Source organism: Ischnura elegans (genome assembly GCF_921293095.1).
Source record: "Ischnura elegans chromosome 13 unlocalized genomic scaffold, ioIscEleg1.1 SUPER_13_unloc_1, whole genome shotgun sequence".
NCBI classification, from domain to species: Eukaryota; Metazoa; Arthropoda; class Insecta; order Odonata; family Coenagrionidae; genus Ischnura; species Ischnura elegans.
The window spans coordinates 3,303,791-3,331,133 of NW_025791657.1; the positions used below are offsets into that span (position 1 = coordinate 3,303,791).

Below are 27,343 nucleotides of genomic sequence, written 5' to 3' on the forward strand. Positions count from 1 at the left end.
TCTGCCTATCAAAAATACATACCTTTAAAATTGTGACAAGTTCAGGTGCAATGAGCTTCTCTGATCCAAACTTATAAACTTACGCCGGCCTCGGTGGCGGCGGGGTAAAGTCCTCGCCTGCCAAACCGAAGGTCGCGGGTTCGAGTCCCGCCTGGGTAAATTACCCTTATCCAGGGCATGGATGTTTGTTATTGTTAAATGTTATCAACCCCGATGTAAATGCCGAACAGTGCTGTTTTTGATGGTGTGTGAAATAAATAAATAAATAAATACAACTTCCTGTGGGGACTGCCAAAGTCAAACTAAGCAAGAAGGCTGCATATAGTGTGTCAAAACTAACAGCTACTATGAATAGAAAGGGTCAAAGCCACTTATTGGCACGGAGAAGTGAAAAAAAAACTTGCGCTGAGCCTGTCAGATGCATTGCACCTGACCGTAGGATAATTATTACCTTTATTTATTTAATAGGATTATTATTAAGCCCATGTCCACAATCCACAAATTGTGAGAAAAATGAATAAACTTATTGGCAGGAGGGGCGTACCCAGGATGAAAATCAGGGGCAAGCCTTCGTTGCTCAAGTTGTAGATAAGATTTAAACACGGGAAATGTGAATGAAATCAACATTTTAAGGAAACTACATATAACAGCTTTTTATTAGTTTTTAAAATTATTTGATTGAAAAAATATTATTTTTTCTAAAGACATTTGCAATTTTTGCTTCAAGTGGGCAGCTGCCCCCTCCTGCCCCTCGCTGAGTATGCCCATGATTGCCAGTTGTTGTATGTCGTGAGGATTTTCTTGGAGTTCTTAGGACTGTGAAGGTGTAGTATCCATCATTTGAATCTACTACAATCTATTCACTTAACACATTCACTGCGGGTCTGATTTTCATGAAAGTCGTCAGAATCGGCCGATTAAATGAGAAAGAGAAATAGAGGTTTTTGCGCCATATCTTCCGTTCAAATCCTGCTATTTACAAACTGCACACAGGTCAAAAGAGGGAAGCTTGCTGAAGGCCATGCAGGCAATTGGAAGGCTCAGAAGTGGATATTACTCACGTACCGGGGTGGAGAAAGGGCTACCGGCCTGACTGGCTGAGCACTTCAGTTGACGTGCTCCTCGCTGAATGTGTTAATGTTTGTGAGTGAGCTTTTGTAAGAGCCCAAACATAATCAGAAGGCTTCGCTAATGGGGTAGGGGCAGTACCAATAAAGAGAGCAAACTTAATGTTACCAAATATATATAACCACCCCAATTTGTCAATGAAAACGTCGGCAGCGACACAATATAACTACTCTATGGAAGGTATTGAGGATAATCTCAGAAGCCCATGACACTGTCAGGTACCACACTGAATGAGGCACCATTGTTGAAGGCATAGTTACAGATATAAGGAGAGGTTTGACAACACTGCTCCACCAGCAGATTCACGATGTTAACTCGACGGAGGTCTGAGAGCAGCAAATGGTGGGCAGGAGGGGCTTGTGCCCCTCCCCCCCTTAAGGCATAAATAAATACAGTTCAAAATGAAAGTTTTGAACAATGTATCTTATGAAGAAAAATGATATTAGTATAGGATATGGAACTTAATAAAAATATTTATTTGACTCGAGATGAATGAGAATGTGATTTGCAGCTCTCCGGTTTCTCCTCATCGAAAGGAAATCCTGTAGTAACTTCATGGAAGTTTCATTGATGACTTTGATAAATGAAACCACAATGGGGAACATGCACAATTTTTTATATAACTTAATTATAAGCTCTTTGCCTCAAATGTACTCGCCGAAAATTTCGTGGATGAATAATACTTTTTAGCTGAGTTATGAGTCTTTAAAAATAGACCTTCATTGGCTGCTTGAAAACACGACGTCATCGGAGTGTGACGTCACGGCACGGTATCCACTGATGACAGACTGAGGAAGTGGATAGAAAATCGATCTATGAGGGGTCAAATGCAAATTTGGCAAAAACAATTGCTGTTTTAATGTCAAAATGCAGACTGTGAATATTTTAGGTTGCCAAGGCTTTGTTGAAACAAATAAAGGGGATTGTTTGGAGAGATTTGCAAAGATTAATTGAAAATAAGTTGAATGCAGATTGTGATCTATGTTGGAAACCCATATCATTTGGTTAGTGGAATAAGTGTATTGCAGAATGGATCCCCACATAGCACAAAATATCTTCTGGATGTCTACAAAATGTCTAGAATGTCTTGAGGTAATGTCTAGAAAATATCTTGTAATATCTTCTAGATATCTGAATGTCCGCTTTTCTGATATCTACAAGGTATCTTTGAGAAGATATTTTCTAGACATTCATATTCAAATTGGATCCATTGGGAAAAATCAGGATAAATGACTAATATATAATATTTTTCGGTACAACAAGATTTTATTTTCAACTGGCAGCCTACTGGCGGAGCATGATGTGATATGGTAGGATGCCTTCTGGGGATTCTTCCTGAATATTGGGAATATGGAACCTCTCTGGCATTCACTTCTTTCTAATGGGGGCTTCCTCCTCTGATTCCAAATTTGAAGTTACCAAAGCAGCTTAAAATTTCCTTTTAGATTTCTCAAAGGAGTCTGCAACATTATCAGTGAATGTTGATTCAGTGTCTTGCAATATAAGTCTTGAAGAATTTTTAATGCAAGTTTTTGCCAACGTATTTTAACATCCATCAGGGCTATGAATGAATGATATTTATATGAATGAGTACATAACTGTGATACGTAAAAGGTTATGGCAATATTTGTTAGGATAGTAAAAAAATAGTAGTAAATCAATTATAATTAGCATGGACTAGAATTTTGACATATGTTTTATTCGATTGCATTGGATTTGTTTACTGATGGTAATTAAGCTGAGACATTTCATAGTTACCTATCAATTTTGATTACACTGGACATATAGGAAAAGAGTTACCACTCAAAAAGACGTATTCTTGACATCTAGTAGATTTTTATAATATCCACTATATTGAAAAAATTTTCTAGACTTCTAGTACACATTTAAAATATCCAAGACATTTAATATATTTTCCAGACATCTAGCATATATTCAAAATATCCAAGACATTGAAGATATTTTCTAGACATCTAGAAGATATTTAAGATATCCAAGACATCGAAGATATTTTGTAGATATCTAGAAGATATTTTGTGCTATGTGGGCGATATTCAATAGACAAACGTGTGAAAACCATATATATCGTGTTTAGTGTCCCACCACTCAAGTTCCTCTATTTTCTCACTGGAGAGGATTTTTGCTTGTGCCCCGAAGGACAAAAATAAGAGAAGAAAGTGGTTGATGACCTATGGAATGGAGTTAAATACTTTATTTACATTGTCAACGGGATGTTTCTCAACGTAAGTGCACTCTTGAATCATGGTTACCATAGGTTTTTATCAAATTGCCAGTATTTCTCGGATGGCCACTAAATTTAGGATGTATCACTCATTTCACCTCGTAAACAACCCCAGAAATGTACCTAATAGTCCACCGATTGTACCCAGCCAGCACAGAACAGGACGTTGCCCCTTAAATTACGGCAACTTTCCATCAACGATAAAGAAACGGCTGAATACGTTGCTATAAACATGACGGCAACGAGGCAGCAACGAAGGGGCAAAAATGCCGTTAAATGTCGCCAACGATAAAGCAACAGTTTCTTTTCGGTGACGTCACAGACACAAGGGACACCTACCGGCACTTTCGAGAACTAACTGGGCAGCATCGCGACTGTGGCGCTACCTAGCGGGATTTTTTGATACCACGTTGATACTGCTACCATGGCGGGGTATTCCAATAAATTCAAATAATAATTGATAGGTCTGGGTTTAATAGAGAAATCAATCATTGACAGAATTTTGAAAATAAACTTTTATTTTCGCTGCAAACATTAAAATCCATTAGATATTCAAGCAAACGGTATTAAGAGGTCACAACAGCAATGATATCAAAAGCACCTAACACACCACAGAGCAACTGATTTTGTAATCAGAGCAGCCCCACCTGGGGAAATGACAGTTGGAAAAAACAATGAGCTACAGGGTAGTTCATAACCGAAAATGGAAAGAAATAGGTCTCCATCAATACAAAACAAAATATAATGCTAACCAAAAGATAGCATGATCATTTTCAAGTGGAAATTATAGAATTACAGCAATATTTATGTTAAAGCCTCAAGCACAATAGATCCCCCACGAGGAACAGTACGAAAAATATCAATCTCACACATGACTCCAATATCAAAATAGGAGAATAAACAAATTATAGTTTTACATCATTAATTACATAGTAAGGGTTGAGGTCTTAACAGAAACTTGCATTCAATTTTTTGGAGTCTAGATTTAATTTACTTTCAAATTTTATTTTTTTTAATTTACTTTCAAATAAAATTAATCCTATAGGATTATATATATATAAAGGAAGGTGGCTATTCATGAGAATAAATACTAATTATCATTAAACCACGGGTAAAATAAGGAATATACGAGAAATATGTGGCTTTTGGTAAGGTAAATTAAGTATTTGCTGCTGTGTTGCCCATAAAGTTCACTGCATGTCAACGCAAAATCTAAAATTTCGTCTCGTTACTGCAGTGGGTTTCTTATCAAAAACTGGAACTTGAGTACAGAGTAAATAGTATTTGAAACTTATTTCTGTGTCTATAAAATACTTTATTTTTACCTTTTCACTATCATTAGGATCTCAACTCCGGCTGATTAGGGAAGACTATCTAAGGGTGCGATTCATAGACGACACTGAAATTGCTCACTTTACAAAGTCTCTCTTTACGGTAAAGTGAGACTTTAGCTAAAGTTCGTTTCAGAGTCGTCCCAAGGATCTCACTTTATAAAGTGGCACTTTAGCTCCTAAAGTCTCGATCATGCATTGAAATTTTAGAGTGTTGGCAATGAACGCTGCGAAAAAGTGAAGAAAAAGATGACACACGATATTAAATGCGTACTTGTTTACATGTTTCTGGCGACTGGGTTTTCGTGTTGTATTTTGCTAAGATTTATTAAGCTGCATTTTCTCGTTTTCTCATATGATGTGCAAATGTAAATGAATACTGCGTCATTGAAAGCTTTTCCCCACTAGCTTTTTTGTACGTTAATGACTGAGTTGGCTGAATAAAAGCTCACTTAATTAGCTTCATGTATTGGTAATGCCCTTCGATGTTTCCAGCGAAGTAAATATTCAAATTCTGATATTTTCACGTCATTTTATGATCATATGTTGTATTATCAACTGCATACGGTTGTTTGGATTACATTTTAGTCGAAGTTTGATGGTGTACGTTCATTGAAGGTGGGTGAAATAGTGAAATTCTCTCGCGTCAACTTGAAACTGTACCAATTAATTTGAAGATTTACCGATCAGTGGTTGTCTCATTTGGACGCATATTTTGAATGAGGTATGGGTGTTTGTTGATTTCTTTTGTGCTTACCAATATTTTAATTCTTGGAATGTTGACCTGAGGGGTTATATATTGTAGAGAAATGGACGAGAATGTACATTCACGAATACCATCAAAACCAATGAATGAATGGCCACGCAATGAAACATGTTGAATGTGAGAATGGACTTATATCAATAAATATCTCTTTGTCTACGTTAAAAGATGCCTCGACATATGTGAATACGTAACCCGAGTATCCATTCACGAATTAAAAAATGTCAGTGATGCTGTGTAAATAACATTTCATAACAATCCTACATCCCTAGTAGCACAAAAAGGATTATATCTGTATATTTTTAAGATTTCGAAATACATCGGTATACATATTTGCAAATCTGTATATAATACATATTTTATACATGTCTTATGATCCATGGTTACACAATAAGGATATTAATTGTATATTTTAAAGATTCTGGTATACATCATATACAGATACACATATCTGTATTATATATATATTTATCATATATTTTAAAATCTCTGGTTCTCTTTCAAACATCCGCACACAGCACAAGAACTCGCGTACATAATGTATTTACGAAGGAAATTGATGTATACTATACATAATGTATTTTGTAACGTATGTATTATTGCTGTATTACAGCGTTATTATATGTAGGGATTTACATTATGTATATTGGTGTATCCATACCGGTATAATGCATAAACCTTTGAGTTCATATTAGCGACCAAAAATATTAATGTAACATATAGGAGAGTACACTGCCGAGGAAAATTATATTTGTGGATTAATATTCACTCTAAAAACTAATAATTGCCTAGTTGCACATTATCGGTTTTAATGAGTCCACTCATAAGATCATCTTTGAGCGAAGTAGTGATATCCTTGAAACTCCTACGTTGTTTACGAGTGAATATACGTTACGTTTCACCACTTTTTAGGGATTTTTGTGGTGTAAGTTGTTGAAAATTGAAGTTTCTGAGGATAGTTAATTTTCCTTTATTCTTGAATTTCATTCGCTGGGCTTAAGAAACGTGTGTTTGTGAGACATTTTTGTTAAAAACGCCTTTCATGTGTTCAGTGCCGGGGTGCGAAGAAAACTCTAGGAGTGGACCCAAAGTTTGTTTTTAGCTTTCCAAAATATCTTGAGTTGGAGATCAAGTGGATTCGGGCGATCAGAAGAGACAATTTCACCTCCACGAAAAACAGTAAGGTATGTACCCTTTCACGCTGTAATTATTTGGATGTAATTTCTAGCTAGATGTGGCTTGGGGATGTTGATGAATGTCTCCAATACTAAAAGTGGTGATTTAAAATATTGTAGCGGCAATTCGACTGAAAATTCTTTTATTTTAGTTGTTTTTTGTATTATTTCGTTCAGTAGACGTGTGGTTGAAGGAGTTAGTGGGAATTATAATTTAGCAGCCAAGTTTATGGTATCGAATATTATTTCTTAGCTTGCCCTTTGGTGTGTTATGCGTCTGAAACTCAGTACTCAGTTAAAAATACTTATTTAACTTAGATTTGAAAAGCTGTTTGAATTATTTATGCCCTAAGTTATATACTAAGGTATTTTCGATGAGGCTTCCTGAGTCATTGTATTTTTGGCGTAGTACCGTATATTACGGGGGAAAGCACATACCTTTTAAGGTATTCATGCTTTCGAATTAATTTGAGCTTATGTATCATTTCGCAAGACCAGCGATACTCACTTAATAAGTTGCATGGAAAGCAATGCTGAGAAATTCATTGAGTCTCGTCAGAAACTTATATACTAAGTGTGTATGAACCGCCGTGAATGGAAATATGCGTTTTTATCTTACAATCGTGAGTGATGCAATGAACCGGAATTTAACTGTGTCCGGCTTTTATCATCTCAAATTATCTTATGCTTATATCTAGTTTTTTATAAAAAAATCATTGAGGTATATATATATAGTTATCTCCTATATTTACCAGCCAAGTCATTAGATATATTTCTCATTCAGAAATGCCTTAAATTGAAAATGAAATGACTAAGTAATTTACTTGGTATTTTCTTATTTATTAATTTTAGGTGTGTGAGCTGCACTTCACATCGATTGATATCAGAAAAGAATCTGTGGCCTTGCACGGGAAGATGGGGAGATCGTGTTGAATTAAAGGTGCCGAGACTGGAGGAAGGTGCCATTTCTTCAGTTACCAAACTATCATTCAGAAGACAGAAAGACAGTGGTATAAGTGACGTATAGAACTATGGTGGATGTGGATTTTTTTTTAAGTGGATGATGTGACAATAGACATTCGTTGGAGAAACTATTGAAGATAGTATGGCTTCTGTCAATGCACTTAAAAATAATTTTTGTTCAAAAGAGAATGACAGTATTTGTTTCAGCAAAGTATTTCATGGTAACAAGAGAGGATTGCAGCTATTATTGTGATTGAATAATGAAAATAAAAAATATCTGTATTTTAATTGTTTTTTTTTCTTTCCTGCCACTAAAATTCATTATGGTGATGTCCTCATGCATGGTAAGAGCTGAGATGTGATTTAAGAGATATCATATTCTTTATACATATTTTTATGCTGGTTGTTTGGCAGGACATTCAAATTTTTATTAGATTGATACATCTACTGAAGTGACATTGAAACTTTTGCTCATCCCAAACAATATTTCAAATACATATCTGCCTGGGACTGGTACGTTTTAGTAGCTGAGGTTGGACTAGTAGTTGAGGTTTAGATTGATCTTTGCTTTTGCTGGCATAGTGGAAGTACAATCCTTTCAGACATATTTAGTTGAAAATATAATTTTTCTCGCGAATTCACATTGTTAATAGTTCTTTGTGGCAAGTATAGTCTCTCTCTATTATCTCGTAGGTATATGGAGGGTTAATATATAATATCTTATTATATTATGGATTATATTTTGAATATATATTATGGAGGGTTATATTATGTCGCATATTTAATCTGTATAAAATCCATATTATTGCAGCAGATATAATACGTATAATATCTAGATATTATATGCGTGGTAGAGGACATTTGCATGGATTTTATACAGATATAATCTGTATACAGTGTATACAATGATACGTATTATATCTAGATATAATCCTTTTTGTGCTACTAGGGATCCTCGAGAAAACATTGCTTTGCTGCTGATAATATGAGTATGAAGGAAGGTACGTTTTACTTTTTATTGCTGCCTTTAATGACGAGATCTTATGTCATCATTATAAACATTCAAATGCATAGTCGAAAAACGAAACAGAAACTCGACTCTAGTTTCAAAATCACAGAAACATGTTAAACGTGATATGGAGGCATACGGAAAGAGTACATTAAGCAAATATTGAATGAAAACGCTTAAAATGCAATGCAAGGTATAGAAATTAGCATTTGGCTGGCCAAACAATATAAAAATCAAGTCTTTGTTTACGAAGGCTATTGACGCCAATGTAAACAGAATTTTGCTATCATATTCAAGTATCTTTAAGGAAAATTCTAGAATATAAACGCATAAATAACCTAAGAACTTAACAATTAACTTGTATATAAAATCAACATAAATTATGCCAACCTGTTCAACCACTTACTGTGTTGTAATTATCACACGACCGATAGTTAACCTTCAAAATATAAGTAATGGGTCATCTCCATCAATACCGACTCGATATATATTCAGGGAAAAGACATATATTACGTGTCTGGTTATTTCTTGAAACGCGCCAGTTTGCCGCTGTGTTCTCACCGAAAAATTAGTTCATATTCATTTCCGTAACCCAAATATCTTCATATTTCAACCTCAATAACAGCTGGAGCAGCCATATTTATTCATCCGTAAAGGACACTTTAGCCCTAAAGTGAGCTCCGGTTGGGCACTTTACGGTAAAGTGACGATTCGGCCATTTTTCCTCTAAAGTGGCGTTTATGAAACGGAAAAAGTAGACTTTAGCCCGGCTAAAGTATACTTTAGCCTAAAGTGCCGTCTATGAATCGCACCCTAAGTTCCGCACAGTAGGTAACTAAGTACATAAATACATAAGATGGATTTTCAGCTAACAATGGATATAGTAAATCTATATGGACAATAAATATATACTTGAAAAGTTCGTAAAATAATTTTCATTAATTGCATGATTATTTACCAGCTTTATTTTACTCCTGCATCGCAATACTGGCAAAGCAATCACTGCTTTTCAGAAAATCAGCCGCCATAAGGAAGTCGACCAAAAGTAAACTGAGGTAATGTGCTTTCTTAAATCCCTCTTACGTCTATTTGTCCTTTAAGGAACTACTACAAAGCTCAATGAAGATTTTTACTTCGATATCTTGCATGCAAGGCTCCACCACTCTTCTCTCTTAAGCCCGTATGACACTTGCCAATTTATTGGCCAATATATCGGCGCGCAATATTGGTTAAAATATTGGGCTTTAGGCATCGTATGACACGTACCAATATTTTCACCAATATTGGCCGTTATAGTGTTCTAATACCCCACTAGAGAACGCCACATAACACAAAATGACAAAAGAGCATCTCAATACGCAGGTTAATTGCCAATGAGCTACAGAATGGGAGGTGGCATAATAATTGTAAATTTAATAACTATTTCGAGGGGCTGCAAAGATATTCTCGAATTGCTCGAAATTTCATTCGGGTGAGTTCCTTGAATGATGAGAGATAGGAAATATTGTGATCTCATAGGTGAGCCAAGATAACGTAGCGGCTCGTTTTGGCTGGAATATGTTCATCGAATAAACAGAGATTGTGTCATCAATTGGGACTTTCACCCGAAACTTTAGCGCTCAAATCATGAAAAATAGTTTAATAATTGTAAAATAAACAAAATATAGACGCTATCGAGGAGAAACACGACGTTTTTATTCATTAAATATCCGAAATGTTATTTCCGAATTACCCACTTTAGACAGTTGAGGTTTGTGAATTTATATTCTCTCAAAGTACACATTAATTATTTGAGCTATTTCATGGGTTGCTATGCTTGTAAAGTTTTTATATATGATATTAAAATTCCGAGGTGAAATGTTTTGCAAAGAGCTTCTAGTTTTGGCCACTAGGAGTCGACAAGACTGAGTTCTGATTGGAGATTGGCCTCGAGAAAATAGAACCTGTTCTAAATTGTAGATTGGCCAAGAAATTGTGCCCAATATTGTGAAACTGAGATTGGGCTAGAAATTGGCGTGTGTCAGTGGGTACACAATCCAATATCCAATGGATTGGCCAATAAATTGGCAAGTGTCATACGGGCTTTAGCGAAGTGAATGGTGTACCGTGCGATGACGTCAGGAGGTGTTTCAGGTCATGTGACTTCAAGCGATATTTGAGCATTTTTAATTAGTATTTATTGACGTTTTTGGAGTCCTAGGAGAAATTTGGCTTATATATTTGGAATCGTGAGAAAATTTTCTATTCAATGAGACTGACTAGCATGATGAAAAAATTTCATGCATGCAGAAATGCAAAAATTCTCTAAAACCACTGCAAAACTTGGATTAGGTGTGCAAATATCACTTACTTAGCTCCCAAATGATACTTAATTCATGGCTAACTTTGAGAGAACTAATACATGAGGTTTGTTTAATAAGTCCCTAGAGTCTCCACGAAAATTGTTCATAAAAATTAACAAAGTTGCGTTTTGTGTGGTGATAAAGTTTATGAAAGGGTTTACACTATTGGCAAATGGAAGGAAATCCAGGTGGCAGCACTAAGTTAGGTGTCATGGCCGAATAGGGAGGATCGCCCACTTTAGTACGTTTGTTTGTGTGGAACGATAACCTGCGAATACCCGAGTTTTATGTTCTTATTGAAAGCGTCATTGTTCTTATTGACAATTGCATCTGGAAGGGAATCCAGGTGACAGCACTAAATTAGGTGTCATGGCCGAATATGGAGGATCGGATGCATTAGTACGCTTGTTCGTGTGAAACGTTAGCCGGCCAGCACTATACCGTTTAGCCGAATATCAATGGCATTATGATGAAAAACTTAGAAGGAAAAGTTCATGAGCAACAAAATGTGCGGTGTTTATGATTGCACCGACCAGTGTGAGACAAAAGCTATCTCTCTACATAGATTCCGCAACACCCCTAATTTGGGAAAGAAGTGGGAGCACGTCATGAGAATGGGCAAGAGTGAGCTAGCATGCTAGTTTTATTTAAGAAAAAAACAAGAAGGCATGACACCTTCATTGTATCATTTAATGCCTACTTAAAAATTGTTCGCGTAAGTATGGAGGTGTCAGAGGATGAGATGCAGACGGAAAGAAGGTTGAACAAACTTGCAATAACTATCAATGAATTTTCAGATATCCAATAAGCCAGGAAAGTTAAGGTTGGGGAAATGATTCGAATCGCGACAACTGAGAATTATATGAATATTCCAGGCCGACTACCCACCAATTGCCGGGACTAAGTCTGCTTGAGACAAGTAATTTCTCCCAAAGTCGCACAAACTTTTCCCAGGCGATCCCCCCCACGATCGCCGGGACATCTTCCGCCCGGGGGCCCGTCAAAACCGGGTCGGCCCTTAAAACATCTGTCTCTTTCTCATTCAATAACTAGACCCTGCTCTTCTGAATACGATGCGGTTCGAAACCCCGACGTTTCTAAGGCCTGCGAGCTTCGTTGGGTTAAAGGATTTCTCGAGTCGCTTAGCCCAAATGGCCAAAATTCCGGGGCCGAGGCACGGAGACCCGTCTCGCCACTTCCCCATCGATCTTCGCTAGCCGGTGAGAGTCGAGTGACTCCACATAGCAGTCAAAACGCCAATGCAAGGGGAATTCCACTCACGACCACACCGACGTCGAATTCCCTTAAGAAGAATAGATTATTGAGGACGGATGGCTTATGTGAGTAGATGCCTATCATATTGTTTGATGATTTTAATAATGATATATCTCTTGTGATGATGGTGGATAAAATCGTCAAACAATACACACGAAAACGGAAAAAGAAGCGCCAATTTTCTTCTGAAAAGCTTGTATCTCGTGTGACATGCCATTAATAACGCTTGTTTGTATGCTAAAGCCCATTGCAAGAACCAAATACTCCAACAGTGCTTCAACCATGATAGGTTACAGCATTCCACCTCATAGCCCTCAACGAGGGACCTCTTGATGTCTCTATTGAACTCCAAAACGTCAGATGTGGAGAAAATTACTTCATTATTCACAACTGAGATTTACCATATACATCAGTATTCGCTTCACAAAATTGCTGAAAACACATCCGTTTCGCACACCGCTAGGCTGTAGCATTAGTAAACAAACCGGCCGATCCTCCATGTCTCATTTCTGAAATTGGCCACCAGATGTCAGCTACTTTGATTCCTGTTGCCAATAGATATAAAAGTTAACTTGGATGAGGATTATGGAAGTCCTCCTTCTGTGGTTGAGACTATTCACCATAGGGTAAATGAGTTAAAACATTGCCATACATATAAAATGAACGCTGCGGACGCTCTGTGAAAGTGTCTACCCCACAAAATGATTGACAAAATCCACAATATGGTTTTAAGTGCTAGACGAATCAAAGTGCGTGAAATGGTAGGGCCACAGGCATATAGTTATAAAAAATAATATTAAAAGCACAAAGTATGGAGTATATGTTATTGTAAATTTAGCTAAATATTATTCATTCAGTGTGCGAGCAAACCTTTATAACAACTTGTTTATTACATACATTAAATGCAAACACCCTAATATTAATAATTGGTTGCAATATTCAGTCAAGTGGTGCGATAATTAATAGATAATTACGTTAAAAAGATTGGAGGTATATTTTTACATGCGTTGCAATCAAGGAGACTCACCTAAGAACTATCAACTTAAAATTACTTAAACCTTCGGTGAAAAAATACCTTCAATTACATGGCTTCTCTTGCATGAATGTAAAAGAGAACGATTTACTATGCATCTATACAGGAATCGATGGGCACTCTCTCAGTCATGGCTGAGGCTAATTTTAACGCGATGTGAGCATTATTCAAGATAATGTTAAATGAAACAATAGCTAAAAATGAATTGAAACCAACTTTATGCGAGCTGAATAATCAACTATATTAAAGGAATTGTGCGGAAATAAACATCCGAGCATATTTTGCGGAGCACAAAATTGCTTCATCGACAGAACCTAAACAATAACAATTAATGCAACCATTTACAACAGATAGCATAATTGTCCGCAATGCTTTCATATTTACTACCCATAATTTTATTGCAATACTTTACAAGCAACGAAAAAGAGTCTCAATGTAAGCTATCTGGTCGAATTATGCGAATAAACGAATTGTACCATATTTCAACAACTGTTAATTTACTCAAGTAGACAGCCTATACAAATATACATGCCCCTCGAGTCGAAATTCCCTTCCACACATCATTCTCCATTTTCGATGAAACTGTAATTTTATTCAAATATATAGCATGGGCAGTCGAATCATTGCATACTTGCACGAAAACATGAAGGGATCACTCCGAATAGTAATAAAGTTTTCGAACATCTACGATTCTCCACTCAAATTTTCAGTGAGCATATAGTAATAGGCTGACACAAAAACATTGAGTATGAGGTCACACCACAGAGCTTTACACACGATATACTAGTTCACAGCTGTTCCATCCATCCTGAAAATTACCATTACCATGTTTTTCCTCATTTTTCCAGATCTGCGGCCGAAACATCGAGATTATTCCATCATCATCCATGAAAGCACAGGTTGAAGGGCGTTGCCTACATTTCCTAATCAAAGAATGAACACCGAAATTTAGGGAGTCTTACTTTATAAAGACAAACTTCGAGTTAATTCAGTCAAGCCATATCGTCACGACAACAGAAGCAAAGCAGCAATATATTTTAACACGCAATAAATAAATGGACGCCGAAACCTAACACAATTACGACGAACTTAAAACATATTTCCCTTTCAATGATTACTTCCCATTACATACAACATGCGTTGGACAAACTGCGAGCGGATATAGGTAACATGTTCAGCATTTAATCCCAAGAAACCGTTATTATTACTATGAAACAATGACCTTACCCACCTGGGCACAGCCATTTTGAAATATTTCCAAACCAACAACAACAATAAACAGCTGATTTCCTGAACGAGATTTTCAAAGGGTATTGTATGTATCCAAGGCTTAAATTATTTTTTTAAATGTTAATAAAGCCACTACTTATATTTGCAAGTCAATATTCCGCAGAAAACAGAAACTGTTATAAATTCTCCTCTCTCTCATTGGTTGCGAAAAACTGTTATGGCGGTTTTCATACGGGAAACGGCGGAGCTTCCCAAGAGGCGGAGCTTGCCTCGCACAAGCGCCGCCTCGCGGGTTACAGGTGTCGTGAACCCGCCCCTATTGTAAGCCTGCTATGAGTATGTGCCTCTAGCGGTAACAATCATAACTAGCCAACAGTTAATGTAAACCAATCTTTGCTTGCATAATCTTATATTAACATTGATCATTTCATTGATTATGACAATTCTCGTTAGGTCTCTATCCAATTTGCTGCGGTGTATTTTTTCTTTGAGACGATTGTTAGTCTTTTAAGTTTTATAATTTAAACTTATCTTTCACCGTGAGCATTATAAATAACGAATTCATTCATCATTGTAATGAATTTAGTTTCCCCGACGAATTTGGAGATCTCAGTCAGTCTGTGTTGGTGGTTTCATTGACGATTTAATTTATTCAAAGATTAATTGAGTGGTTGAAATCAAAATATGAATCGTACCGCCGGTATTTTCTCGGTTTCATCGGAAAGAAATTCCGAGAATACCCTGTGCAGACTATGCATGAAGAATAATGATTGTTATTACAACATATTCACTTCAAACGTAGCTTGCAGAATAACGGTGAAGGATGCCCTGCATGGTTTACTTGGTTTAGAAGTAAGTGGCACATTACCTGCATCTTTTCGATGTTTAGTTTTCATATAACTTTCTCTATTCAATGTCATGAGCATAATGTTGCACTCTTTTAATGTATAGTTGTTGATTGCTCTCTTAGGTTGGATTGGGAGATGGCCTGCCTACCACCCTTTGTCCACTGTGTTTGAAAAAGCTCACGGAATTCAGTGTTTTCAAAAACATTTGTTTAGAATCGGACGCTAAACTCAGAAAGCTGTCTGGGAGTAATTTCTTTAGGGTGAGTACTTTCTTTTATTCGTATTTGAAGACTGGTGCATGGTATGTTTCGACAGCAGTGACAAATCAACGTAGATTCGGACTCAACTATAGTAGAAATTTGATAGGATTTACTCAAAATTTAAATCGATTTTTTACACTATGCCATAATTCAAGAAAATAAATACGCACATTCGATTGGAGATAAGAAAGTAATTAGAGCAAATACTTTTGTTAAGTTATAATATTAGGGAATTTTAGAGGACTTTGACTCCGTGCAAAGTGCTTGTTGCCTTGGAGATGGTGTTGCAGTGGTGTTAAGTGAAGACGTTCTGTGCTATGACACAATCTTTATAAAATGCTGGGTAACCGTAAAATGATCAAACAAATCTATTAATATTTCCTGCTATGCATGAACTGTGATAGCGCTGTAGATTAGTTTCTTTATCGGTGGCCAAGGTTAGGCGTTAACGCACGAAAAAATGTAATGTTTTAATTGAACTCTTGTATATGTTTTAATTTGAATTCTTGAGGTTTGCGTCATTTATAAATACATACCTGCCTACGGCTAAGACACTTTTTTCCCATGTTCAAGGCTTATTATGCGAAAAGATGAGAGGTACAATGAATGCAAAAGTGGCCTAGTATTGAAAATTGCGTTTAAGCTTTGAAGATGATGGTTGAAAAAAATGTCCTTAAAAACGTTCTTAAAAAAGACGTAAAATTGAAAACAATAAGAAAATAATTGAACTGCTTATTTTATTTAAACATGGCTTGTGTGGTGAAAAACCGTTTTTAATTAATTGAGATGATTATCCTATGTAACAGTCTTCACATTCGCGGCTAGGCATATGATAAACTGTATTGCATTTTTAATATTTTTGGAGTGGTAGAACAAAGTTTTTTGTGTGAACTTTAGCTCTGTGTATTTTGATTATTATAATCAATTTTGAGGTATGTTTTTTACTAGTTTTTGAACACATTATTTTCAGATAAGTGATTCTGTAAGGTATTTACTTATTCACATAAGTTTTTGTAAGAGATTCTATGGTATGGGGAATGGATTAGTGTTGCATTTTGTAAATAACTCTTGTGTAATGATTTTTGAGTATGTGGTCAGAAATTGCCTTTTGAGCACAGAATGCAGTGCATTAGTTGTTTGAAAATTTTGTCAGTTATATTTTCAACTTTATGCATGGTTTTTGGTTAAGAACTTTTTCACCTAAATTTAGAGCTCAAAATGCATACAGATAATTGAATGATCTATGGCTGTTTAACAGTTGAAAGAAAATAAATGAATTAAAAAAGAAGTTAATGATATTGGTGCATGAGTATGAGCGTGATTGTCCTAGTTTTATATTTTTGTATTTTTCTTTAGTTTGAGTGGGTCGCTGGCGTATGCGGAAGCTTTGCAAACCAGAGTGTGTGTGTTTGAGACTGAGACCTATGCTGAAATTTGTTCTTCGGAGCAAATCCGCATGGTGCATGAGTGTGAGCGTGATTTTCCAAGTTTTACTTTTTTGTCCTTTTCTTTTGTCATCCTTCCAAATTCCCCATCCCCACCTTTTGGCCTGGCAAAGAGTACTGCCTTGGGGAAAATATTTTCTTTCAGCTCAAAATGCATGTTAGCCGTATTTACTTTTTATTTTAATGAGTGATTAGATTAAGAATTTAAAAACGTATATGGGTCATTCCAATTCAAATCAACCAGGCCATGACACCCACCGACTCGGATTTTTATGAAACTTGCCATGGTCATACATTCTGGTATAATGAGAAATTGTGTGCAATTTTAGCCCCTAATTGTCAATTGTTGATGAAATATGAGTAATTGAAATTTGGGCGTGACCCCTACAGTACCGCAACATGCAACACATGGTGATATTTATTTTCATCCATAACTCCATTCCTGTGGGATGGAAAGGCATGATTTTTTTTCCTAAAGCTAAGTGGTCCATTATGATCCCACGATTGTCATTAAATATTCACTGCATGACGTAATTCAGCTGCAAAAAAATAAAATTTACAAAAAAATCTCGCTTGTACCATTTTTCATTCTCAGCATCCACAGGGAAAGGCCATGCAAATACATACTCATGGTTCAGTTTTAAGCAATCATTAATGTATGAGCAAAGATCCTGATAAAAAAAATCTGGAGTCCGATGTTCCTTTTAGTAAAAAAAAATATTCATGGTCACGGGAAAAAATGGCTCTTTTTCAAGGCACATGGATATTACACAATTTAGAGGAGATATAAGCTTATACTCATGATTAAACAATATTGGAGCATGCATTATCTCACTATAGTGCATGCTACTGGCTCTTATAGTAGGAAACACATGAGCAGTCATGTGAATGTACTCCCCCACGTACTGCTAATTTTGTGCTATCTGAACTATTCGAGCAGAGGGAGTTTTAATTTAAAAAACTGCATGATCCATGGTACACTATTACATCCTACGTTCATTTTAATCTGTGTCCAAAGACCAAATACATTTCAAACTATTGATGTGGAGGTATCAGGATTACTAAGGTTCTTGTTTATCTTCTTTTTAATGCCGTAAACTATTCATTGCATTAGTTGCTCAGTGATTGCCCTCTTGCCTGTTGATATTGGTCCCTAGTATATCTGATAGGGTGGTTTCCTATTTTTTTAAATCCTTAAATGGAAATATTATTGCTCCTGGAGTACAAATTTCATGCTTTTACATTTTTAAATGGCATCTATTTTTTGTGATTTAATGAAAATTGAAAATCTCCGAGCACGATAAAGCAATGGCAAAGTATGAATGCTGGGAAAAGCCCATGTGAAGTCTGGCTGCTGATGTGTGAGGCTATGAACGCCACTACAATGCAGGCTGCTTGCTGCCGAGCGTGGCTCTTGGGTAGAGTACCCTGCTAGAAGGTAGAGCTTGGCTTAAATAAGGATTCTTAATACCCTATCAAACGAAGGAAACTTTCCGACCATAGGCAATTTTAATAGGTGATTATTAAGAGATGTTTCTCTGAGCTCTGTGCCTTTTGCATGCATTGGTAATCTCAGACAATGTAAAACTCCTATCTGCTCATATAGCATCTAGGTCCCTGTGACGTCACGTGGAGTGGCATCGCATGGGTGCCAATCTGGCTTTTTTCAATTGAGGTTAAAATGGACCATTTACATTCATCTAAACTGGGATTTCTAAAACCAAATAATTTTTATATTATGAATACACTCATGGTGGGTAATGAATCGCAATCAATGCCTTTCATTTTCTTTGATGAAGAAAACTACCCTTATCTCGAAATTTCAGTACCCCAGTGCAATTTACCATTTGAAGGGTGAATCGCGCCCTGTAGGGTCTTCCAACCTGTTGGGATGCGTGGGACATTTTGTGTCCATGGACATTTTCTTCTCCTCGTGCATGCTTTCCTTCAAGTCTATCTTCCAAGATCAGACTGAGGATTTCATACTTTTCTGCCTCAGTAAGGTCTTTTGTGTAAAGTTTGCACTGGGATAATTAAAGTAAGTTTTGAGTTCTCTTTTTTAACTTAAATATTTTTCAGATAAGTAATTTTGTTGGATGTTAACTTTCTCAGAAAATTTTTCTGTAAGAAATTCTCTGTACAGGGAATGATTGAATGACTGGTGTTCCACTTTGTGAGTAAATTTTGTTTAATGTATTTTGTGTATGTAGTCAGAAATTATTTTTTGAGCACAGAATGGATCAAATTAGTTGTTTTAGAATTTTTTTATGGTATACTGTCAACTTTATGCAGATGTCTTTGGCAAAGAACTTTTTCACCTAAACCTAGAGCTCAAAAAGCATGATAGCTGTGTTTACTTTTCACTTAACTGAGTGATAAGATGTAGATTAAAAATATCTCCTAAATTTGTCAACCGCCAGGCTATTGATGTGGAGCTGTCAGAATTTCTTAGGTTCTTTTTTTATCTCCTTTGTTGTGCTGTACAGTATTCAGTGCATTGGATGTTCAGGCATTACTCTCTTGATCATTATCGTATGTAACAGTATTCACAATCGTGGCTTGCCATACAATATGCCGCATTTTTTAATGGTTTTTGAGGAAGGTGTTTTGAATAAAATTTACACTGTGAATTTTCATTATTATTTTGATTTGTGAGTAATTCGTTAGTGTTGGGAAACGGAATGGTCTTGAAATTTTAAAATAAATTTAGTTAATTGCAATTTGAGCATAAGGTCAAAAATTGCCTTTTTGAGAATGCATTGTAGTAATTGTTTGACATTTTTTCTGTAATATTTCTTTGGCGAACAGCTTTTTCACTTAAATTTAGAGCTCAAAAAGCGTTTAAGCTGTGTTTACTTTTTACTTTACTTAGTGATGAGATTTGATAGTTAAAAAAAACTGCTAAATGAATAAGTTTCATCCACCAGACTATTGATGTGGAGCTGAAAGAATTTCTTATAGTCTTCTTTCTCTTCTTTGTCATGCTGTGCACAATTCAGTGCATTGGCTGTTCAGGCATCACTCTCTTGACCATTGAAATCGGTCCCAAGAATCTCTAACTGCTGTCACACCTATGATGTTTTGTACCCATGGACATTTTCCCTTTCCTTCAACTCTCTCTTCCAAGATCAGACTGAGGATTTCACACTTTCCATTCTTAGAATGTTGCCAACATATGAGATTTACACCTTATCTACCAGAGTTCATCTTTGAGTACATGTAAACAAGACGTCAAGAACAACAGAAATGCATCAAAAACATATCCCACGTCAAAGATTCGTATTTAAAGATACCACTGTTGAAGACAACTATTTTCTGGCTTCCATGGCCCCAAGGATGTTATAATACAGCCACTACATGAACTCATTATACCGAGAATCTTCCTGTGAAATTTCGTTTCGGCAGCTGTGTAGCTTTTGAGTGATAAATTAGCAGACATGTAGACACCACTTTTTTATGCAATAGCTTAGATGACACATTAAAAATCCTGTTTCAAGATTAGGAGTATCCTTCAATTTTTGACGCTGAAAGAGGAGAGTTGTTTATCATTGTTACTTTATCTGCAGAGTTTCAAAGAAGAGGAGGCAGCTGATGACAATTTGGGATCTCCAGCTGAGACAACTGACAGCATTAGAGATGAGATACAAGGCACCTCACATCTCACTTGCTCAGTCAAAACAACTGAAATATACAATCCTGTGTCAGACTCCCATCAACCTGGAGCAAATATGTTGGTAAGTTTTACTCTCATTGACAATGAAACCCGAGTTAAATAACCTTAATTTTTAGGTATTTTCTACGTTGCATGACGAAATTGCTTCTGCCCAGCATAACTGGATGCATTTCTACAGGAAGTCACCCTCACTCGAGTGACCATCAGTTGTATGTCATGAGACAAAAAGCTTAACCACTCTAATCTATTTGCCTATAACTCAATCTTAGCTATATAAAACCACTAATCCTCTGTGAGAAATGTCAACGGTGGACAATCTCAATTCCCTTTGCAAGCCTATAGCCTTCACACTATCAACTACGTTGATGACCATGGATGTGAAACAGCTCCCAGTTTTGTCAGTCTATGATGCAGAATGCCTAGAATATGTGCCTAGAATATGCTTCTCTCTTGGCACTAAATTTAACAGGGTTCCCACTCAACCGTGAAAACCTTAAAACCGTGAATATCCCGTGAATTCCGTCTACCGTGAAAAAACCTGGAAATAGCCGTGAATTTCATCAAAAAACCTTAAAAACCTCTCACACTTGATTGTAGATCTATGATTGACTGATCAAAAGAAAAATTGATATGTCGATCATGTTTCAAGGTCAGTAACTCGCAGACACTGCCCACCCATTTATGTGCACACGTATGCAGTAAACCTCGATCTTTCGTTTTTCAGGGGGATGGATGAAAAAAATTATGAATGCGGGAAATCGATTGATGCGGGAATGTTTGTCCGGGTTGCCTATGTCCCACCAAACGCTGGATTTTTGCGAATTATGATATTCATTAATGGATTCAAACAAGATTTTAGCTGATTACGGGAATATTATTACTTTATCGAAACGCTTGGGTCATTTTGTTGATTCGACTTATCTCTCTTTCAAATATCCTAAAGGAACAAGCCGTATCGCTAAAAAATGTTTGCACTCCACTTGGAATTTTCGCTGCTATTATGCATTTCTGTCTGATGTAAAAATTCTTATCCATCAAATGCAATTTCAAGTATACGTATTTACGAGAGAAATGTGCGTGTTATGCCTCAAACAACTGATTTCGCCGTCGCAGTGAATGGTTATGAGATGGATGAAGAAGGCCAAAAATAGTTTATTATTTCAAATGTTCCTTTTTAGCAATTAAATTTTTTATATGATTGAGGCAATGTGGCGTTAATCGTCAGCGGCATGCCCACCTGATCCTCGGCTTCATCCCACTTCTTGTTTTCACCAGGGATCTCGCTCTACCCTCACCCCTGCCGTCATGTGCTACTGGACATACCGAGGCGTTCTGGAATATTCACGTATTTCTAGCCCGTATTCTTTTCTTCATCATCAATTATTTACAGTCCACCTTTTAAAGTTCTCACTTGTGTGTGGAAAATTATTCGATGGGACCGCGATCTTCAAACGATCAATGCGGGAAAACGATACTTCGGGGAACGATAGATGCGGGAAAAAATTACATTGTCTTTATGGAACTTAATTTGGGACCAGGAGCGGCGAATGATGAATGCGGGAAAACGATCAATGCGGGAACGATAAAATGGGGTTCCACTGTATTCGGAGTGCAATTATTGGTCAGTGTGTCATGACGAGACACAGACCTTAAGCCTGTGATTGGAAGACTGGTAGCTAAAATGTTCATTAATCGTGGAAAAAAATTGACTTCCCCGCCACCCTCCATTTCCCACGCTCAACCTTTAGCCGGCTCAAAATTTTGGCAAATATTGGTGACGTCATTAGAGCACTTTCATTGCTACGTTGGCATTCCTGGTGTCTATCGCGTTTGTTAAATTTTATAGTAGTTAAAAGTGCGACCGGTTATTGTTACGTGATCAATATTTCTTCCTAAAATGGCTTACCAAAAGATCGTGAATTTGGTGAAATGTAGACCGTGAAAACCTGGAAAAACCGTGAATTATGTAATTTAGTTTGAGTGGGAACCATGTTTAATTAACATGACATTTTGTAGGGACATATCTATAGTCTTGAGTGTAGGATGCATGTTTCACAGCAGTGTTTCATCAAGTTAATATGAGTTAAAGTGGGAAAAAATGTCACTGCTATACTATGTAACTGAAAAAAATTGATCCGCAGAGGTTCAAACTGCTGACTTGGGATTGCTGCCGTGGTAACTCTTCACCCTAACCACTAGTCCATCTCACACGTTGACTTCTTTGTGGATTCATTACGACCCTTGTCAGGCAAGGAATGAACCGGTCTTCTAGTGTCACTAAATCAAGCTGATTTTAAACACTCACTCGTAATATTTACTGTGATATTGCGGCGGATATTTTATATGTATGTTATGTTCGCTATCGCTGATCGAAAAGCTTCAGCGTTAATTGTAAGACAATATACTTCGACGGATCGGCCAACTTACGAGAGAAGGTAAATTGACGTTCTGGACGTAGATGTATTATCTAGCAGAAGCTGCATAAATTATTTGGTGTTAAACATTGCACATATCCCGCATACATTTCCCTTTAACGATGTTGTTATAAAAATACTACGGGAGGTGGGAATGCTGTTCAAATGTCCCTCCCACTGGTACAATAGAAAATGCCGGAACTCGATTTCCAAACTGTGGCGAAAGTGGCGCCGCTCCATTTGTTGCAATACTTTTGAATCCGACTGTACAAATATATATGTGGTAAGAATTTTGTCTTCAATGGCATGTCGTGATTTGTTCATTAGAAATAAAACGTCACCAGTGCATACATTGTTTAGTAACTGACTTAAGGGGAATATTTTATGGTGGAATGTTTCAAATTCCATCTATCTGAAAATTGGTACACAGACAATGAGGATATTACTGCACTCCATTGCAAATATTGAGAAAATACTTATCTCTCTGCTCCTATTGTCATGATGTGGATATTTTTGAAAACCATTTACATATAATGCACTCATCATCATCATCATCGGTCAATAATCCTAAGGTTGGTTTCATGCATATCTCCACTTAATTGTCGTATCAGCCAATCTTTTCTCTATAATGCACTATAAATGACATTATAAATCTAGCTTCTACAGGATGGAATATTTGAATATTTTAGTAAGTTTTATTATCATCTGCAGTGAAACCTGAGTTAAATGACCCTAAGTGGTTGACATTTACTAGGTAGTATTAGGAAAGTAGCGTTGCGTATTGTAAATGCATGTATTTCTACAGAAAGTCACCCTCTCTTTTGTGACTTGGGGACCAGATGCCATGAGGTGAAAAATGAAGGACAGCTCCCTATTACATAAGCGATAAGAGGAAAAGTAGGCCAATTGAAAAATAATGACAATTTTATAATTTGGAACAATAAAATTAATTTGCGGTATGATTTTATGTATTTTTCTGTGGATCTAATTTCCCTAAGCAATTTATGTATTTGTATAAGCTAGCTATTAACACATTCAATTCGGATGCGACTTTCATGAAAGTCATACGAATCGGTCCATAAAATAAGAAAGGAAAAGAGGGAGTTTTCCAGAACATACCTTTGGTACAAACTATAGTACTAAACTAAGGGTAAACTATGGTAACTTTGGTACTATTTACACCCTACTAAAAAAATAAAGCGAAGAAGAGTAGGACATTTGAAAATTACGACAATTTCATAATTTAGAGTAATAAAAATTAATAAGCACTATCATTTTGTGTATTTTTCGGTGGACTTAATTTTTTTAAAGCAATTTTTGTATCTTTAACAACTCTTAATGAATTTTTACTTGGGCCACATTTTATTAATTTCTCTCAGCAGTCCACTGGGATTTAATCAGAGATAACACACTATCTTCATTTGTATTGTTCCTTGGTATGCTGAAGAAATATTTGGAATGGCTATTAAAGGATTTACTATATTGACTAACTAATAGCGATAATAATAATAATAACAATAATAATAATATTTATTAACTTCATTGGGATAATACATCCATGAGTTTCGTCAAGTTAATACAGCATAAAATGCTAACATATAATGAAATATGATACAGACGAGCTATACAAACACACAGCTATCAGTGGGATTGAGGTCATAGGTTATTACACAACACCAGTTAAAAACTCATTTAGATTGTAGTAGCTCTTTTCAATTAGCATATTTTGCAGTTTGGCTTTGAATTGGATTGATGAGGAAATGGAACAGATGGTGATAGGAATCTTATTGTACACAGTGGCAATGGAGTGGTATGGACCTTTTAAACAGACTCTGTAGGAGTATTGGAGGGAGTGTATGTTGTTTTTGGAGCGTGTGTTGTGATTGTGTAGGCTGGCGTTAACAGGGAAAAGATGAGGATTATTTCGAAAAGTGGTCGGCCTGGTGTGATGAATTGCTAGAACACATGTGAGAATGTGTGGATGTAAAATGGCAAAATAGCCCCTGTTCTAATTTTGTCCATGCTTTTGTGCAATTCCGCGCCATTTTAGAAATAAATGCAGTTCTAACCTGCACAATTCCGTGCCCACTGTAAAACGGCCTTATCAAAGATATTGGGTTTTTGCAATCTTGCATCACTTAGATTTTTCCATCATTGTGCCTTGTCAACTATATTGATGCCCATAGATGTAAAACAGCCCCCAGAAAAATCAGTCTATGATCCAGAATATGGAAATAAGGTGGTTTCCTATTATTTTTTATTGCCTAAACCGAAAGGTAATTACTCCTAGAGTACGAATTTCACACTTTTAGATTCTTCAATAATGACATCTATTTTTTGTGATGAAATGAAAAGTGAAAATTTTCAAGCGCGTGAATATGCGACGGCTAAGTAGGAATGCTGGGAAAAGTCCGTGTGACGTCGTTCTGGTTCCCGCTGCCGCAAGTGAGGTGACCTTTGGGCAAGGCTTTGAGCGCTGATACGACGCAGGATGCTGGCAGGTAGCAGAGTACCCTGCTAGTTGGTAGCACTTGGCTTAAATAAGGATTATTAATACCTTATCAAATGAGCAAAACTTACTGACCATAGCCAGTTTTAATAGGTGATTTTTAAGACATATTTCCCTGAGCTCTGTGCCTCATGCAGCATTGGTAATGTCAGACAATGTGAAACTCCTATCTACTCATATAGAAACTAGGTCCCTGTGACGTCACGTGGAGTGGCATCGCCTGGGCACCAATCTGGCCTTTTTCAAATGAGGATAAAATTGACCATTGCCATTCGTCTAAACCGGTATTTCTAAAACCAAATAATTTGTATATTATGAATACACTAATGGTGGGTAACGAATCGCAATCAATGCCTTCCGTTTTCTTTGATGAAGGAAACTACCCTATTCTACTGCCTGGCATATGATTCTTCCCTGTCACTAAATTACCTTAACATGAGATAATTTAGGAACATATCTGTAGTTTTAGGTGAGGAATACCTGTAATCAGTGGCACAGCAAAGGGGGAGTTTTTGGGGTATGAAATGCCCCCAGAGCTCAGAAAATTTTTTAAAGTTTAAACCTTACTTAATTGGATTAATATTACTTACAGAATAGAAAAAATGTCCCTCAGAAAGCCGTAAAACTTATCATTTTGAACCATTTATCTTAAATTTTTTTTGGGGAGGGCCCCCACACCTCCAGCTTACCCTAGCAGGTATTCCATGCCTCCAGACCCCCCAGTTTTTTCTAGTTGAGCCAAAACACATTCCGTGCTGACAGTATTTTAGAGAGAATGCCCTGTGGCTGACTTTTTGGCAAAAATTTGTATTTTTCTATTATTATTTTAACGACGTGATCTTATTTGTGATGCTGGGCACATGTTTTCAACTTTTTTTCTAAAAGTAACCCTTCATTTGTTGAAAATTTTGAAATTAAAATTTTCTATGTATCCTGTCAAACCTGTGATACCTTCCCGCAACACACCTACATGTTTCCGATATCTCTTAGCTCATTGTCAGTACTGCAGCGAAAACCCATTCAGACCTATCACTTTCTGGAAAAAACTAATAGAAATAGCAATGCAGCTAACATTAATTTTTAAATCTAGAAAAGATACATTTAAATACGATTTTAAATGTCTTATCACACTTAAGTAAATATTGCGAGTATTACCAATATTTCCTGCAAAAGTGTTGTTCTCTATAATGGGAAATGTGACTGAACAATATGATATCCTCTGGAAAAGATTTTATAATGATATACAATGGTTTATAAGCAAAAAGGAAAATTTTTATGGACATATAAGTATTGTAATAAAACATATTGTTTTACAAATCAGACATTGAACAGCATACGAAGGATAATTTTTCATTTACTAATTACTATGCTTCAAATAATATCAATTTAAATAGAAATATTGGAATTGAAAATATATAAGGTATGCATTAAAAAGAAATTTTTTTCCTGCTAGGTAAATAATTATCTGCATAACAAATTCTAGTGATACTTCTGGAAACACTCAAGACACAATCGAGGCTCAGCCAGGCAGGTGAGGCTATAATATGACGTGTCCTGGTGGACATTCTTCTGAAGCACTGATTACATCTCTTCTATTTTTGTCTTTTCTGTCTTTTGTGTTTTTCATATAATCGGGGTAATGTCCTGATAAGCCTTGGTTTTGGATGAGGCGGGCTAGGATGACGTCTCTGTAAAAGTGTCGA

At 36.4% G+C, this 27,343-nt stretch overlaps 1 protein-coding gene across 1 annotated transcript in view; it reads left to right on the top strand.

Annotated features, from left to right (window-relative positions):
• The first annotated feature begins 14,790 nt into the window (after positions 1-14,790).
• Positions 14,791-27,343, top strand: part of LOC124172577 (zinc finger protein 2 homolog) — a 172,637-nt gene continuing 160,084 nt past the window's right edge. Inside the window, exons 1-3 of the mRNA XM_046552019.1 lie at positions 14,791-15,343; positions 15,462-15,599; positions 20,611-20,778. Of these exons, the coding sequence (XP_046407975.1) occupies positions 15,176-15,343; positions 15,462-15,599; positions 20,611-20,778 (474 nt within the window). The 5' untranslated portion in view covers positions 14,791-15,175. The remainder of the gene's footprint in view (positions 15,344-15,461; positions 15,600-20,610; positions 20,779-27,343) is intronic.